An 18,546-nucleotide genomic window follows, 5' to 3' on the forward strand; every position below is an offset into this window, starting at 1 on the left:
TTTACTGCTGCAGCCGCACCGATCCTCCGCCTGTCAATCTCCCCGCTCCACCTTAGCCTCACTCAGAAACAAGATCTTGAGATACTTGAACTCCTTCGCTTGTGGTAGGCATTTTTTTTCCACACCTGGATGGAGCAATCCACCGTTTTTTTTTTGGCAGAGCACCATGGCCTAGGATTTGGAGGCACTAACTCTCATCCCTGCCGCTTCACACTCGGCTGCAAAACGCCCCAGTGAATGCTGGAGGACACGGTCCAAGGAGGCAAACAGGACGACATCATCTGCAAACAGCAGAGAGGCAATCCCGAGGCCTCCAAACCGAATTTCCTCCGCCCCCTGGCTGCGCTTGGAAATCACGTCCATGGAAATCACGAACAGGACCGGTGATAGTATATTATGCCATTCAAATGTCACAAAATGTTATGAAAATTATAGCATGCCATAATGTCATGGACATAGCATGAAATTGTCCAATTATAGCATGCCATAATACATATAAAAAGTTACACTATATCTTGTTATAATGTTCATAGTATCTTATGCTCGAAAGAATATCATACAACTATCATACATTAACGGTCATAGTATAGCATGTCACAAAGTCATTACACAGTCAAAAAATAATCAAGAGTCAATTTAGCATGTTGAAGTTCTCATGTAGTATGTCCAAAAAAATTAATGAAGTCATTGTATAGTTTGACAAAAAAAGTTCTTACCGGTGAAAATAAGTAGGTCTTATAAAGTCTGTAACTGTATTGCACATCATGAAAGAGACATAATATATTATGTCAAAAAAAGTCATTGTCTTGTATGCTATCAGAATGTTGTAAAGATTGCAAAAGAATACAGCCAAACAAAGATACATTTCAAAATGCTTTATATACAAGTTGCACATACAACATAAAGACTTAAACAATATAAGATTTATACACTTTGTACATCAGCTGACTGGAAACCACTGACACTACTAACAGAGGTGACATGGGGAGAGAATCCATCCATTTAACACACAAAGTCGTCGGTAAAATGATGGAAATTCGGCATAGTTATCTCGTTTTGGAAGTTAAATATCGAGAACTATTTGCAAAGTAAATACTTTTTTGTCAAGAAAAACATCATATTTCAAGTTGACAAAAACATATTTTGAATTCAGTTCTTTCCATGTTTTGAGATCAAATGTGCCATAACTTGGGATTTTAACTTATACCTCTCAAGTAACTGGCTATCACTTGAGGAAAATGAAATCATCATCTGGTTTGAGTCCTCAGTTCAGACAAGGCCTATTCATATTCACTCATTTTTCAATATTCATATCAGACCCCAACATGAACATTTCACCCACAGTAAGGCACAGTGACTAAAAGAACAGGAATTCATTTCAGAAATATCACGAGGGAAAATATGATTCCATACCATTTCAGGATAGACGCTTTCGTAGTACAAGGCAAGTTAAACAGAGTGCCCTTGTTTTGTAAAGCAACTATACGGACTGATGCAGCCAGACATTCACTCAAAGACACAACACTGAACAGAGAAATTCTGAGAAAGTAGCAGTCATCATACTTATGAACAGAACAATCAGTAAATTGGTTTGTAAGGTAATCAGAAATTGGGGGCCTTTGGAAAAGTTACATTTTAAAAGAAGGTATTTTGTGCTGCAAAGTGCCCAAATAATGTGCCTCGTTTTCAATGGAGAGGCGTAGATCAATGGTCTTTATGTTGATCCTGTATTGGTCCACTAGAGGGAGGACTAGTTCATATATTCCAATAGCAAAGAGAGAGAGAGAGAGAAGGAGAGAGAGAGAGAGAGAGAGAGAGAGAGAGAGAGAGAGAGAGAGAGAGAGAGAGAGAGAGAGAGTCCCGTCACATGTGAGATGTATTGAGTCTTTTTCACGAGCAGCCAGCACAATGTGAGGAGGAGGATGGCTGCGTGTCCCCTTGGGCACATGCAGGTGCTGCACTTCAAACAGCCGCTAAAATCTGATTGGACAGCACGTGGTGTGGGTTGATTGGGTAAGAAAGATCTGTTGCATATTGCGCCGCACTGGCCAGCCGGGCCCCGCTCAGAGGGCCGAGCTTAACTGTTGTCCTCGTCCTCTTCTTGCTGGTCCTCCGTCACAATCTCCGGCACCCGGAAACACACCTCGAAGAAGTTGACCAGGGATTGGCTGAGATGCTGCTGCGTCCCATCACCGTGCAGGAAGTGTCCCTCGTCTGGGTAGATCTGTCGACAGTTTGCAAGATATTCTTCCATTAAATCATTTAATGCACTTTCTGTCTACCTGGTCTGCATGTGCGTGCTCAGGCGACTGACAGTATGGAAGGACAAAATGTCACAAAAAACATTAGTCATAGTATAATGTGATATGAAAGAACATGTTGAAATAACGTGTGAAGAGTCATTGTATATTATGTCAGAAAAAAACAGTCAATTATGTTGAAAAATGGAATGAGAAGAACAGTTTTTTTAGTCAAAAAAGTTGTCTATCAGGTTTAAATAAATCATGTGTATCATGCGCATTGTGTATTATTCGGAAAAAAGCCTGATAAAGTACGTCAAAATAAAGACAATTAAAGGTTTCTGTTTAATATGTCCTATTAAAAAGTCATTAAAAGTTATTGTTTCACATGTTGTAATAAGTGTAACAATACAGAAAAATGCATAGTAGAGTATGTTGAAAATAGTCACCAAAAGGCAAAAAAGTTATAATAAACTAAAACATATATTGTATTGCATTAAAAACTGTCACATAAACTCCAGGCACAATCAGGGTCAAATCAAATCACGATGCATGATTCATTTGCCGGGTCCAGCGTTTATTTGAGAAACTCACCTGTAGAGAGTAATTGGCCTTCTCGCTGATTAAATGGTTGATAAATTTGGCTGTGTGCTGGAAGTGAACCTTTTCTGTGGTAGTGGAGAATATAAAACAGGAGACAACACATTAGGGTGCAACCACAGTGAAATAGTGAGTATTGAGAAGCATAACACAGAAAACACGTCTGTTACCGTCAGCAGTTGGGTGAATTATCAAGTACTGCTTCTGCAGAAGCTGACCAGCTCGGTGTGCTAAATTTGCCGTCTGAAGGAAAGAGAGAGGGAAATCCACTTCATACAATGACCCTGGACTTCACATCTGTACACTTCAGTGAAAACATTCTTGGTGCATGATTTGGACAGAGAGATTGAAACATTCAAACGTTACCGTATATACTCGCGAATCTGTCTTTGAGCCGAGGTATCGCTCTGAAAATGCAGATGCTGCCGTTTGGAAACAGGGAAAAAGTTAGTAAGGTCTGGCGCCTTTAGACGCTGCCGCATGAGCGTTTCATTTTCACACATCCATAGAAGTAAAATATGTGGAAACGTATACCATATAGCTCAAAATCTGTGATAGGGGAGACTGCTGATCCACATTTAAGTTGGCTAAATGAGCTCAGAAGCATCGTGGCTAAATATCCTCCATAGGCCTGAACAAAGGTAGAGGAGACACAAAAACACACAAAGTCTAATTACTTCTGCTTCATGATCATGATCTCCATGTGAGGCAGTATCTATACAATTACAATTCATCTCAATTCTTGTTCTTTTTTAAGAATATATTCTTCCTACCTTTCCATACACTCCCATTCGATTCTGATCAATATAAGACTCTTTGGATATGACCCTAAGAATGAAAGAAAGCTGGTAAAACATCCAGTGTTTTAGGACTGAAACACCACGGCGGACTCCTCATGCTTGAAGTCTGACCTCAGTGCCGCCAGCTGGTCCTCCTCCTCAAGTCTTCCCAGTTGCCTCCTCACTTTGTGCAGGAGGTTGGTGCCCTGGAAGCCACTGCCGTGGCCATCGCAGCGGATGACGATGGTGCTGAAGCTGCTGACCAGAACCGTGGCCCAGTCTACCCGGAATTGCTCCGACACCATCTGCCCGCCAGGCGTGCCGTCTCTGTCGACACACCACAGCGTGTTCATCATTTGAGGACTGACACACTTCTCAGAGATTAATATTAAATGGGGGTCTTGTGAAGAGGAAGGCACATATTAGATTTCAGGATTGTTGTAATCAAAAGTAGACAAACAGGCTTTTAACATCAAAATGGAACATTCACAAATAAGAACAAAGACATTTTAAACAGTAGCTACGAGGATATAATAGGATTCCCTTGCAATGTAATGCAGTCCAATAAAACACCACCTTATTAAACTATTTCATACTACATTTTTTGCAAATGTAGCAGCTAGTGTGGGATATTGTAGTTTGTATTCTATTGTGTTATCCAACTAACTGCAAGGGGTCTCTGTGTGCATGTGTGTGGCTGAGAAACGACAAAACACGACTCTCATAGCGCTAAACGCCATGCCTGGTACAGCACGCTCTCTTCCGGTCGGTTCCGTACACACAAGACAGATGTTGAACAGGAAGCTGTTTGAATGAGCAGCGACACCACACGCCTGACATTACCAACAGGAACGGGCCAAGATGAAGATAATAGCCTTGTACTGTGGTGTTAGTTGAGTGACAGAAAATTAATCGGCAACAATTTTACCTTATTACTTTATCGAGCAGAAATTCAAAACATTTGACATTTGTAGCTGCGCGAATGTTGGCTCTTCCTTGAAATCTCTTTCTGAAATCTTGGCTGTTGTTTTTCCGCCTTTTTAAAAATATTTTTTGTTCTGAATAGTAAATAACTTTGACAACAACGTAAGCAATTTGACAAATTTACCTCGAGCCATGAAGAATAACAACAAATGTGACTATTTCTCAAGGATTTATTGACCAAAGAATCAAAAATAATTATCCAGCAGCATTTCACACTGGAGCAATAAGCTCATTCAAGGCAAGTCGAGTATGTACACAGGACTATTGAGTTGCATTATGGGAAACTAGGATGCAGCTTGTTTTAATCCTGACCCATATGAGGGAAGTCAGGATTTCTAAACTTTCTAAATTTCGCCTTTAATAATAAACCTGCGAGTCCCCCAAATTTATGGAAGTGCAATACTAAATGAAATTACTATGAAAGTAATTGTTAGTTGCTTTATTCAAGCGTTGACAATATTCATAAAGATGTTTTTTACTTACACTAGCAGCAGTAAGGGGTAATGGGCTGTATCTACGAACCCAGCTGGCTTCAGAATCTGCATGGTCAGAGCTATAACAGGAAGGACAAGGTCAACGCACGGTGGCCGCATGTGACGTACACACAGGTATTTGTGTCGTTGATGATTAAACAGGAGCACATACTGTAGTCTTCTATGGTGATGGTCTTGTACTCCACTCTGGGCATCTGCAGATTGTTGTACGTGCTGTTTACTCTTTCGTTTGTCTCCACGTCAAACACCTCTGCAGTTAAGCAGATTAAACAGGCCCATCGTTAAAATCTTTCCGTCGCTGAAAACCTTGTCGTAGCATTCTGTTCAGTTTGTTGAACGCGGTGAAGGAGGGAGGTCAACACTCACTCTGTTTGTCCTCGGTGCTGTAGATAGCCACACTCGGAATATCTGGACCTACACAGAACAATTCAGGGAAAATCAGTTAACAGGAACGCAATAATAATTTATTCGATGTAACAAGGCACTAACAAAAGGCTCAAATGCCTCCTCCGCACAAGTAACCGAGCCTCTGAAACCCGATCCTTTTCTGCAAACGAAACATCTTCATGTCTCATCTTAAACATACTTCAGCCAACCACAGGCCTCTCAGCCAGCTCTGCTGTTAATAATCTACTTCAGTCCCATGAGGAAGTAGCTTATTATTTCACAATGGAGCTGCTCCCCAAAGATCCAATTAATAATGAACGCCAAAGGCACTTTTTCTAAACAAATCAGCCTCCATAGAAACCCTGATGCTGTTTTGCCCTCGCGGTGACGCCACAAAGGGCAAAACAGGACACGAAGAATATCTAGTAAACAACAACACAATGCACTTTTATGCGAGAAATAGTAAAAGCAGAGAGACAAAACGCACTCTGTAAGCAGCTTAGTAGTGCTCACAAGGCTCTCGGCATGCAGTCACACAATACATTATTTCTGCGGCTGATCCGAGGGAGCCAGCAGTGGTTTGAGGTTATCTGCTAATGTCCAGTTCGATATAAGCTCTCAACCTGACATGGAGCACTAATTCAGTTACGCTCCCTTTCAAATGCGGCTTTCCGGCTGCCCCAGAAGACTCTTATTCTCAGAAGTGCCTGGATGTGAAATGCTCTCAGTCCACTGTTACAAAGACTTGAGGTCAAAGACACTCACCTTTACAGATGAGCAGGAAGTACTGCATGTTGTGGCTGAATGAAACGTCCACATAGCCGCACTTGAACTCACAAGACAGGCAGCAGCGGTTGAACGGAGGGATCGTGTCAGCACTGTGGGACGGCACGGAGTGAGTGTCATTGTGTACAGAAAACACACAAGTACTTAGAGCTTGGAGGAAAACCCCACCTGTACAAGTGCCGCCGCTTGGGGTCGTCCTCTGTGCTCAGAAAGTATCTGGAAAACATTTAAACATGACCATGAAATACAGAATAACCACAATTTTGCAGCACAGGATGTACAAAAAATAATAGAAAAAAAAACATCAAAATATCTTACATGAGGTTCCTTTCTTGATTGTAGGCCAAGATCCTGGTGACGTCCCAGTCTCCAGAAGTCAAGGACTGAAGGATGTCTGTGCTTGTGTTAGGCTAGAGGAAAGTAAAGGCCCATAAACACACTGCACCGAACCGTTTATCATATCACCAAAGCAATTCTGCAATTTCTTACCATAGAGGTGGACATAGAGATGTGGAAAAACTTTCCTCTCCCACCCTGAGGGATTGCTCTGGTGAAGAAGAACTTGTGTCCGTCATGGGAAAAGAGCGGCGCTTCATTCTGCGGAGGAAAGACCAAAACATGTAGAAATGTCCCAAAACACACCCGCAGTGCTTATTTACCTGTTCAAGCTCAGACACACCGAGTGATAACTACAAAAGAACAGCAGGGAAGATGTTTTTACTTCACGCACCTGTCTGTGCAACCAGCTCTCACTCTCGTCCTCGTGTTTCTGGAAAAAAGAAACAGGTATGATTTGAAATAACATTCTGAATCTGAAAAAAAACACACAAAAAAGTGAAAGATAGGTCTGGAATGGAATTCTTTACAATTATTTGTTTGTCAAAAAATTATGTTAAAAAAAGACCCAAAACAACAGTTTGTCAGTTGGTCGCTTCGTACTTTTCGACATCCTTGGCCTGCCTGAGCCACTCAGCCCATTCCTTCCAGTAGAGAGGAAACCTTTAAGATTTACATTTTGTGAAATTAATTTTTTTTGCAAAAAAGTTAGATAAGAATTCCACTCTAGCTCTGTCCTGTCGACAGGAAACAAAACCTGCCTCTATATCTCCTGATTTAGCGCTTTGTTCAATGAAACCAAAAAAGAAATGTAAAAAACAACAATTTTCCCAATTTATACCTGGAGGTTATAAACCAGACTATTTATATACTCCAAATAGAAGTATTTACTGAAAGATTTAACAATTCCTTTTTTAAATAGTTGTAAAAATATACCCAAATTCAAAAAAGAAAGGTTTTTGTAAGGTTTTCCCAACCTGGATTAGGTAGTGCATTTGTTTAGGGCTACTTTCTGCTGATTTGGTGAGTGAAGCAGTATTTGCAGCAGCAGACTTGAAATAAACTACATTGCCCATGTAGATCATAACGAGGGACCATGACAGCCACTGCAGTGGCTCATTGGTGTGTTTTTAACAGTGTTTGGACAACAATAGATAATAAAATCATTGTTGGTTTTCTGGTCTTTTCGTGGAGTTCTTGACAGTGAGAAAAACATCACCAGATTTATCCTTTACACAAATAAACACAGAGAAAAGATTTTACACTTTGTCAAGAAGAATTTGCCGAAAGACTCACCTTAATGCAGACTCCTGTTGTCGCTTCGCACAGTGTCAAGATAGAGTTGTTCTGGCCTCTGTTCAGCCAGTTGACAGCCAGTTTTGTGCTGGTGGCCCATTTCACCATCGTGATATAATATTCCCTCCTGGAAAATTAGAAAGTGAGAAAGCATCACACCACTATCAGGATAATTATTTCTTTCAAATGATACAGCTGTAAGTTCCAACTCTAACACAATATGTGATCATTCTCTCTGCAAAGGTTGACTTTGATAAAATGAAGCAGAACAAAGTTAGAGAGAGTTTAGTACAACGAAAATTCAGGCGAGGTCTTAAAAACTTACATTGGGGCCCATTTGTGCACATTTGCGCGCATCTGTGACATTTACCAGTTGTCATGCACCAAATCAAATATTTCTCTTGTATACTACTTATGGTGTTCAATACTGTACATCCAAATACATCAGGTCCGTGCTTTTGTTCTTCATAAAACAAGCTGATATGATTTACAGTTCTATATACCAATCACTCAATCTTCCCACCCTAAGGCGGGATTACCGTTGCGCTGTCACTCACCCGATTCGGGGGTCATCAGGTTTCTTCATCACCACGGTGTGCAGGGGTCCGTTGAGGCTCACCACTGACAGGTGCACTACAGGGTTTTCCTCCCCAGCCTGCAAGGGCCGAGAGGAAACGAGATAGGTCACACTGGATTTCAGTTGAAGACAGCGAGGAATTGGTTTTCTTCTTCAGTGTCAAACAAGTCAAAGTAATTTAAAAACACGCTTGGCATTGTCCTGGAGACATTGTCAAAAGACTCCTCTAAATATCTGGATGAAAAATATTCTGTCCGCTGACTGATCCGACAGATTTTATAGACAGATAGAACATTGTTTGTACTGTGTAGCGGACAGAGGCACATTTTAAATTTGCTCAGCCTAAGAATAGGTGTGAGATTGTGTCTGCAGAGTTGCCTTTGGGTAGTGATACTCCAAGGTGGCAGGGTACGGCACTCCTGTGAAGAAGGGAACTTCCATACTTGGCACCAGCGTGTCGTTGATGGTCATGTAGGCCAGACGCAGCCCGTCTGGAGACCACCAGTGGGCGATGTGTGTCTGCAGGATCTCCTCTGTAAAAAAAGAACACACAGCTTGAAGCATGAAACTGAAGGCTAGAATACAAGTTTTGAAGGTGTAGGTTTCTAGAGACCCGACTGACTTTGGGTACTAATCCATGTCAACATGTCTGTAAAAAGATGTTACGTTTGCCTCCTGGCACAAAGTATTTGGCTGCAACGATGCAACGTCTATCACGTAAAAAGGTTTTTCATTGCTAAATGCGCAGTTTCCCTGTTAGCTGCTGTTTATGTACTTATTATCATTTGACAATGATAAAGATATTTCCAATATGTCAACATTTGAACAGACACTAGTGTAATATTTACAGCATTTATGATTTACGGTGCCCAATTACTCATGTTGCATCTTGACAGAATCCAGAAGCTTGTCATTGCAGTAGATCCACCATGTTGATGTTATTTATCTTAGTTTGATTGTTGTTGTTGTTGGTCAAATCCTTTTTACATTTATATAATTATTTACACACATTTGATAATATTCACGTCTATTCTTTACCTTTATTCGACCAGACTTCATATGTGCACACGCTATTGGTCAACAAAGGTGATGCTGGTTGCTGGTTGTGGATGCCGATTAATTGGAATCACTGTAAATATTATATATTCTAACAGTCAAGGATTTTATTTTTTTCTTCTATTTTGGAGCAAAGTTTATTGAGTTTTGAGTGAAAGTGTGTGGAACATGCAATATAACTATAGGTTGCTTTGCCTCAATCCATATGAAGGTTCTGCTGTTGGCGGTGGGACTCAAATATTCCCTTTGAGTCAAACTAAGGCTTTGATCGATCGACACATGCCGAGGGAGCTGACATTCAGGACGAAACCAAGACAAAGAAAGGATGTATTTCTGCCTGCTCACAGGAGAAATCGGATTACTTTGAAAGGCTTTGTACTTGAGCCTCTATGAATCCAGTTACCTTTTTTTTTTTTTGCAATTTCCTAATGTATGGTTTTCCTCCAGCAGGGGGCAGAAGAGCTCTAGTAAAAACACTTACAGTAAATGCACTACTGTACTTATGGAGACGTGCAGATCAAACAAATGGGACTTTTTTTTGGCAACAAAACATTCAACTCAACCTTGATAAGGTATTTTGTAATTCTGTTATCATTGATGTCATCATGATTTAAAACATTTTTTTATCTCCACTCTGTGAATGCACTGGACATATTCTGTGGTAACAAGATCAGACTGAGAGAAGTATACTACTCGGTGGGGGATTCTCAACATTTGATTGAGTTCTCACTCGAGGTCGACTAGTTTGTTGCAGTGCAGCAGGACTTTCAAGGCCTGTGTCCACAGCAGATTAGTGAACACAAGTTCCTCGCTAACGCAGCAGGAACACAGCGTATCATTTATCTCATCCATTATTTAAGATGAGATAATCCTTTATTAGTCCCGCCGTTGGTCAGCGCTTTTAATAAGAGTCCTGGCGTGTTGCTTTATGAAAATAGCGCCTTCGTTGAAAATGAACATCAACACACTTTGCATCTGCAAAAATCACACAAGACAAAACAATTTCCTGTCACAGCGGTACAAACAGGTGGTGGTGGTGGTGGTGGTGTGTGTGTGTGTGTGTGTGTGTGGGGGGGGGGGGGGGGGTTCTGTGTTTCTTTACCTCTCACATTGCCAGTGTTGGGAGCTGTGGATCGGTTTGAGGTTTGTGTGACACGGTCTTCTGTGCATGACAATAACTGCTGTCAGAGGCAAACAAACAACCTCCATCCGCATGAGGAAAGAGCTCATGCCCAGACGGAAAGCAACTGAAACTCACTGGATGGAATTTCCAATTAGAATTTCTTCATGTCAGAAAAATGTAAATCATTTAATATACTAGTCTGTCCATCAACTAAAATACTTTTATGTAATGGTGAAGTATAAGTAATGAGTATTTCAACAATATCTTCATGATAAACTGTAACTTCAATGAACTGTTTGACAAGCAGATTATACATGTATGTATGAAAATTTAAAGGGAACGTTTAAGAGTATAAAGGTTCCAAAGACAAAAAATGAGAACTTTGTTGAGGAAGCCTCAACTCAACCCATATACAGACAACTTTTGTCAAACATGTCACGTGACCAATACAGCTCACAATGTCAACACTGTAAGCAGTCGAAAGTGAAGTGGTTACTGTTTTGCGAGACTGCTTTGTTATCCACCGATAACTCCATAAAACAACATCCATAAAAACACCATAAAACATAGCAAGACAACTCTTTCTCTTGATTACTTCCTTTGTGTCATGTTCTGTAAGAAATAATCCCATTATTTAAAAAAAAACAGCTTAAACCCGACCCTCAAGCTTAATGCACTGTAACATCATTTCTCTCATGAATACTGTCATTTTGCAAAATCCGTTATAAAATTACAATTCAATTGTTATTTAAATCACCCACTGAATAAATCTAAAATCAAGAATTGTAACGATGCCAGAAACAAAAGTCGTCACTTCCTAAACCTCAATTTATTTTGTGAATGAGTGCTTAGTGGGAAAATTAGTCTCAAGTGTGGGAAAATCTGGAGCCCAAGTCATATTCAAGTGGAATTGCATATGGAATTGCAATGTCTGTCTCACATATGCAGTAATCAGAAAATGCCTCATACTCAATTATATGTATGCTGGCGTTTGAGCATCTGCTGAGTGAGAAAGCAGCGCTGAAGTCATTAATTAATCAAAACTGCCTGAACACAAAGACAAGGTATGGACAGCCTAGAGAGGGAGAGGCACTGAAACATAGTCAGCTGTGCACCTTTAAATGGAAACATGCACACAAACACACAACACACCCGTAGATTGGTTGAATTTAGTTTGTGCACAAGGTTTAAAAGAGGCACAGTTGATCCAATTAAAGGCTCTGTAATCAATATCTTTATTCCGAGTATGATCACAGGGCCACCTGGATATCGAAGGAGATCGCTCCTTGTGACAAACCCACAAATTACTCTGTACTACATGAATCACATCAAACGCCAAACAGCAAACAGAAAAGTGAGCGACTCGCTGGGGAACACAGCGTTTAGCAGCTGAAGAAACAGACAGGACCCTCAGGAAACCCCAAACTGAGCCAAAACAGAGAGAATATTTTGTCAACACATTCGCCATGAGCTTGTTTCTGCTGCCTCTAAGTCACCAAATAGAAGTAAATGCAGATTTAAGGGAAATGGTAATGCTAATGGGCACAGTGATATTGAAGACAACAGGCCTTTTACTTTTTTAATTTTATGTGACAATGCCCTCAACAACAAAATGAGGTCTAAAAAGAAATGTTTTTCTGAGTTGAGTGTAGAAGAATTTAACTAGCCAGAAGTCCTCAACACCTCAGACATTACAACACAGAGCTCATGTCTTTCAGACCTGCTCTAGTCAGCTATTGTGTGCTTTTATGGACATCTTTAAACATTGATTATGTCATGAAAAGAGCCGCAGCAGAGACCATATTTCCCTCGATGTCTTAAAAAATAACAGCTAACTGGTAGCATACTGATGTGGTTTGGCAACCGGACTGAACAAGACCACACACGGCTGAGGAGGACAGTAAAAACGGTTAAGGACATTAACTCTTCTCGCTGAAGAAGGAAGGCATGAAGTATTATAGAGGGTACCAGCCAACCAGCACATGGTCTGTTCTCGTTCCTTCCCTTAAGGAAACACCTGCAGAGCATCAGAGCTATAGAATACATGAAACATACAATACAATGAACCTGAATGTGAACTTAAACGGCCACTGCAAGCCAGGCGTCATCACCCAATATCAGCGTACGACCTCACTAATGCGCTTGTTAGCGAACCTGTGTCAGGCTCCAAAATCTTCAGGGAAAGTCTTTCCAGGAGAGGGACAGACTGACATAATAGCAGGATATGGTTTTTAAAAAGGATGTGTGCAAAGATCACATGCAAAAGTGATGCTCGTGTGTCCACACATGTTTGTCCGTGTAATGTCATTATAGACTTTAATCAGTGCTGTCAATTCTGGAAAGACAGAAATTCCCTCTCCGTCTTTGAACTTTGCATACAGTCTGCAATTTGCAATATGGAAATTCAATGTTGTGTGTTGGTGTCGCTGTGTATGTGGACGTCTTACCCTCATACAGCCAGTCAGCAAGGCCGTTAAAGACGACTCCCTCTTTCCCAGTGGACACCAGGCGGATCGCTCGGTTATCCACTGTTGATCTGTAGAAGATGTTGTTTTCGAATATGAAGATCTGGCGCGAGAAAAGCAGGCAGAAGGAAGAACAGCATTAGTCTCCTTATCACTGGACGCAAACCTGGAATCGTTTTGCTGTAACGCTCGGATTAGACCTGTATCTCAATTTCCTGTGGCGCTAAGCTGGGGCTCTCTTTTTTTTTCTTTCTCAGCCTCTGCATCTCACATCTTTCCATCTACAATATGTGACTTGAGGCTGAACCCACCTGTGGCTTTCTTTTTTTTGCATATCACAACATGACTTTATCTCAACCCAGATAGCAACACGCACTCAGTGACACCTACAAGCTAACACAGTCCCGGACAACACCTGGCTTAAGCACTGTATTAGCAGATGCCTAATTACAGTCTGAGCTGGAGTCCTCTCCAAAGCAGTATGACACCCTGTCTGATGCTAATGAAGGCGCCGGAGCCGGCTGAGGCCCCACAGGCATACACACATATGGTGTATATTGAGACTTTATGCTGTCTCCTGAGGTGGCCGACGGCTGAGCTAAACTACGGGTCAGGCTTCTGGTTTAAGCACCAACGCTTCCTGAAGGAATTAAGAAACACCACTGGCATCTGAGCATGGCACACTTAAAACCCCTTAGTCAATCCACTCCAGGGTCTTCACGGCTTCACCTGGTGCCAGTGTGAGGGAGATGAATGTGGGATTGATTGGTATCTGAAGCGCAGGCCGTGTTGGCACGCCTTACGTGCTGTCAGCTGAAACCTCTTCAGTCAAATCTAAGCCTCAAATTGCCGGCGCAAGAATCGAGAAAGAAAAAGACGAGACTCCTTTCGCTCTGATCTATTGCTGCTGTGAAGAAAATCTAAGTTTTACGTTGTGGGATCAACATCAGAGGAAAACAGATCAATCTGGAGCTGTGTAGAGCAAAGGAAGATGGTGGTTGGTGAATGTTGCAAAACCACCACGGAACATAACGGAAATCAGGCTGTCAGACAGAAAAACACACAGCATTCCCAATATGATGAATTAAGTCTTGGCCAAAGCCAAACATAATCTCAAAAGATTGATTCAACTGCGCAATAGGAACATTAAATGATTAAAATAGATTCAAAGGGGACTCGTTGTCAGCAGAGAACTCGTTACAGCAGTTGTAAATGACCGGGATTGGCTTCTGAAAAGCAGGTGGCATGTCTTGACTTATGCCCACTCACTGAATGATTTATTCATCTTCAATGGATTCAGATGAGAAAGAAAATACAGAATAAACAAAAGGCTAGAACAGAGTCATTTCAAAGGGGTGAAAAGATGAAAGTAGCAACATCAAAGCTACCTGTTGAGCTCGCATGGCGGGGGTTTTCTTTTGCGTATGAGTGTGTGTTCATGTTTGTGCATGTTTTCTTAGTTGTGAAATATTGTCCAATTTATTTTCCCTGAAATCCATATCTTCCTTCTTATCCCTGCTCTTTTGTGTCAATATGACCTCTTTTTCAGGTGTGTGTGTGTGTGTGTGTGTGTGTGTGTTGACCCAGCCTCACTGATTGCTCTGTCACGGTAGAGTAACTGCATGCTGCTTAATGAGGGGAGCGTTGCAGGATTCATCTCGCCGCTCCTCTCAGTCTACATCTGATGCTTCACTGCACACATACGGCCACAAACACGCCTTTATGTGCTGATGAAGCACTTGATTATAAATTGCTCCAATTGTGAAAAACTTTGAGAAAATCATTCAATTTAGAGAAAGAGAGAGAGAGAGAGACAGAGAGAGAGAGAGAGAGAGAGAGAGAGAGAGAGAGAGAGAGAGAGAGAGAGAGAGAGAGAGAGAGAGAGAGAGAGGGGAAAAGGGATACATGTCCTAGTACATCCCAGGTTAGGCGGACTTAAAAGACGAGGGCTCATCTAATTTTCCTCGCATGACTTCGGCTGTTCATTAAATGAAATGAAGTAACAGCAATCAGGTATGCTATTACCATATGCAAATTAATATGCTTTCTTCCCTTGACAGGCAGAGTATCATTGCACACTTGAAATGTTAATATTTTTCCCCCAGCAATGTATCTGTAATTTAAGCAAATGATGCGATAAGAACAATTATGGAGGAAGAGAAACCTTTGAAGTAATAGCTGGTGGAACACGATGCAGTCTGTTGTCGAAGCACCTCAATTCAAACAGAAATAAAAAGTACTGCAGTAGGCGAGAGAATAAAACCAAAGGTTTGCAAGTGCTTTGCACTTTTAGGCGCATTAAAACAGGATATCATAATTTTGTAATAGCCAACAAAATTGCATGAAAAGAGCCAAACCATGTTGTTGTTACTTCTTTTTTCTGTTACTGTTCTTACATTTGTTTGGGGACTATTTTCTGTTGCAGATGAATACACACTTTTCATGATAAAAATGTTACAAAACAGATATCACTATTGATAAAAAAAAAATGAACTGATTATGCAAAACATATGAGCACAATATGACAGACCTTTGTCATCATGGTTGGTAAAAGAATCACAGAGATTCGTACAGATTTGTTGAATCAGGACTCCGGGCAAATATTTTAGATAATACTACTTTTCAAAGCTTTTTTACTTTTTACTCCTTGTTGCATAGAGACGTCGTACCAACAGGAAAGAAATTGAATTAAAGGAAAGCCAAAAATAACCCCAATGAACCTAAAGGAAGACACCAATTTAAAAAACTCTGTCCCCAAATGTGGCACATGCAGATTTAAGTCACCACCAGCGACCCAAGACTGTCCAAGCCACGAGGGTTGTACCACCCAGATGCCATCTGCCACTGTGGCTCTCACCAGATCATCTGCTGTCACAGAGTTGTTTAAGTAAAAAAACATGTGGCTTCACGGTAACATTTATAGAGGACAAAGCAGGGAGAGTTCAGTCTGGAAATGCTTAAAGCGATCCTTATCGTGCCCTTAAACCTCTTATCGCCACAACGCTTGTATGTTCTGTATGTTCAAACATGAACCACCACTGTGCCTCCTTTGCGACGGCAGTCTGATGCCGACAGCGCTCCACCAGTGTGCCAGTATTCACAGTGTAAACTCGAGGGTTCGGCCTCCTTACCAGCTGCTCGCCTCGAGGTCCCCATCCAGCAAACTGCAGGACAGCTTCATGCACTTCAGGGGGCTTCAGAGGCCAAGTCTCCCTGTGGAGGCAAAGAATTAAAAAACCAATACAGTTTTGGTCTCCATGCACGCTGCATGCACAATGTAGCCTGTATAAGAATATAAACGTCAGAACAAGGAAGATATGGGTTTTTTTTGGCTTTGTTCTCTCACTGTAGGCTTCATCAATCTTCCACATTCTTTTTTTTTTTTTTAGCACAAGCTGACTTTGCTTGGCTCACTACAAATACAGAACAGTGGGGAAATAAGCAGACATAGATGGATGAAAGGCTAAAAACAGGCGAGGCGGCATGCATTCCCAGAAAGGCAACACAAGTGAGTACATGGGGCTGACGTCACCAGGTCAGGGCGGGGCATATTATTGTGCAGTCACTGAAAAAGGACCGAAAGCCAAAAGGTGACAGACAATAAAAAGACATGACAGAGGTTGGTCTTACTGTGTCACTAGGCTGTATATAATGTACTTGGCCACAAAGGAGTGTTGGTAGACCTGCAGAGACAAACAGCATCACAGTTAAAGCAGGAACACTTCTGCGAAAAATGAGATGGTACGAGGTAACACTCACCGGTTTCACCTCAAAGGCGAACAACACGTGTTGCATGTCTGGAGACACTTGGTACCTGACGGCTCTGGATCGGTCCTGCATGGGTCAGAAACACCCTCGCAGTAAGTGACACACCAACTACAGCGGCAAGTATCCCCACTGAAAAAGTAAGATGGAGTAAGACGATACTCACAAACAACTGGTTCAGAACGATAACAGATCTCTCCTTTGTGTCAACATTAATCTTGACAACATCCCCTTCTCTTGTACGATACAGCAGCTCATTGTCTGTAAATAGCAAATAAAAGTCAACTATCAGAGAGGGACGTGGGCGAAACTGTAGCAACATCTCGGTTCTCCGTCCAGGTTATCACATAGTATCGTCCTCCTTCTTCATCTTCATCAATAATCTTGAATAAGCCAAATTGCAATTAAACCTTTACTAACTAACCCTTTTATACCATTAATTTCCTTCCTCATTGTTTAGGGTATTGATACATAATTTCATTATTAATTTGATATCCTTATTGATGTTTTTCACATTGTTATTATCTTTCTGAAAAGGAAGGCCTGATTTTAATCTTGTCAATAATCTATGTGCCTTTGATATTCTTTCTCATACTTTATGCAAATGAATTTGCATCTCTGTTCTTGGAATTTATTTGAAAAGGTTAATAAAGCTCTGTGTATTTGATATTTTCATGGAAAACAATAACATCGCAAACATTGCTAAATTCCTGCTGTTCCGTTTAGTGTTGGTCGAATTTGCTAACTGCAAAGTCTATTTCAAAAGGTAACTTCAGTATATTTCAAACCATGTCCCATTTTCACATGTTTTTATGTCTAATGGAAAAATCAAATTTTCTAAATTGGTCCAGTGTTGAGCAGAAACGCTGCAGCCAGCAGCCCAAACGAGCAGTAATGTAACAGCTTGAAGTAATCCCTCACAATCCCGTGTCTACTGTAAGTGCTTGTTAATGCCACTGACAGGCTCAGATTGTAATTCTACCTTCTTAACTACTTTATGGAAAGGACCCTACAGAGAAAGACTTTCTTTACCTTCTGCTTGATCTGGTCTGGAAAAGTAGCACCTGCATAAAAACTTTATTGACCACGTTATGATTCTACATCAGTCACTAAGAAACAAAGACATGAGACAAATAGGGCCCAGGTAGAAACAGATTGACGTTAATAAGTCAGGCGCGCACTCGGCACAGCGTTCGTCCTCCGTGGACGGTTCTAATGCTGTTGTCCTTTTCAATCCTGTTCTCTAGAAAAGTCTCCTCTTTGCTAGTATTGCTTTCTTCGGTTACCTTAGCAATTAAAAGCCAGTGTACACCGTGCATGTTGCTTGAGTACGCTGTTCAACTTTAGGTGGCATTACACTCTTTGCAGCATTCTTTTGAAGTGTATTTTACTGGACAGATGGAATTTTACAATCCAAAGATTGACTTGTAATCAAACAACATTTTATCTTCTTCTTTTAAATGGTAAAGGAAAAGCACACGCATGGAATCGTTGGAGTGCCTGGCTCAGGCCATGTGACACCCTATCCAAACGAATTTGGCGACACCTGTTTGTGACAGTGACAATGTTCATCTTGTAGAGTTGCACAGTGTGTTATGTTGCACTTTCTTGCCAATATTGAGTGAGGCTGACACAAACAATGGTTAAAAATGTCAGTG

General features: G+C 41.1%; 1 protein-coding gene across 2 annotated transcripts in view; it reads right to left on the minus strand.

Annotated features, from left to right (window-relative positions):
• Positions 1-895: 895 nt before the first annotated feature.
• LOC137780259 (A-type potassium channel modulatory protein DPP6-like) overlaps positions 896-18,546 on the minus strand; it is a 57,588-nt gene continuing 39,937 nt past the window's right edge. Inside the window, exons 4-26 of one of the 2 annotated variants that reach the window (XM_068568736.1) lie at positions 17,055-17,149; positions 16,883-16,957; positions 16,754-16,806; positions 16,255-16,336; positions 13,106-13,226; positions 8,858-9,012; positions 8,460-8,557; positions 7,903-8,029; positions 7,001-7,039; positions 6,760-6,867; positions 6,589-6,680; positions 6,439-6,486; positions 6,250-6,362; positions 5,464-5,511; positions 5,249-5,347; positions 5,087-5,156; positions 3,752-3,946; positions 3,614-3,668; positions 3,375-3,471; positions 3,207-3,262; positions 3,011-3,083; positions 2,835-2,908; positions 896-2,224 (exon numbers count right to left, since the gene is read on the minus strand). In XM_068568736.1, coding sequence (XP_068424837.1) covers positions 2,078-2,224; positions 2,835-2,908; positions 3,011-3,083; positions 3,207-3,262; positions 3,375-3,471; positions 3,614-3,668; positions 3,752-3,946; positions 5,087-5,156; positions 5,249-5,347; positions 5,464-5,511; positions 6,250-6,362; positions 6,439-6,486; positions 6,589-6,680; positions 6,760-6,867; positions 7,001-7,039; positions 7,903-8,029; positions 8,460-8,557; positions 8,858-9,012; positions 13,106-13,226; positions 16,255-16,336; positions 16,754-16,806; positions 16,883-16,957; positions 17,055-17,149 — 2,120 coding nt within the window. In that variant the 3' untranslated portion in view covers positions 896-2,077. The other variant, XM_068568728.1, reaches the window with a different exon arrangement.

This window comes from Clinocottus analis, unplaced genomic scaffold (genome assembly GCF_023055335.1).
Source record: "Clinocottus analis isolate CAN_PGR_092001 unplaced genomic scaffold, fCliAna1.0.p SCAF_11, whole genome shotgun sequence".
Taxonomy (NCBI): Eukaryota; Metazoa; Chordata; class Actinopteri; order Perciformes; family Cottidae; genus Clinocottus; species Clinocottus analis.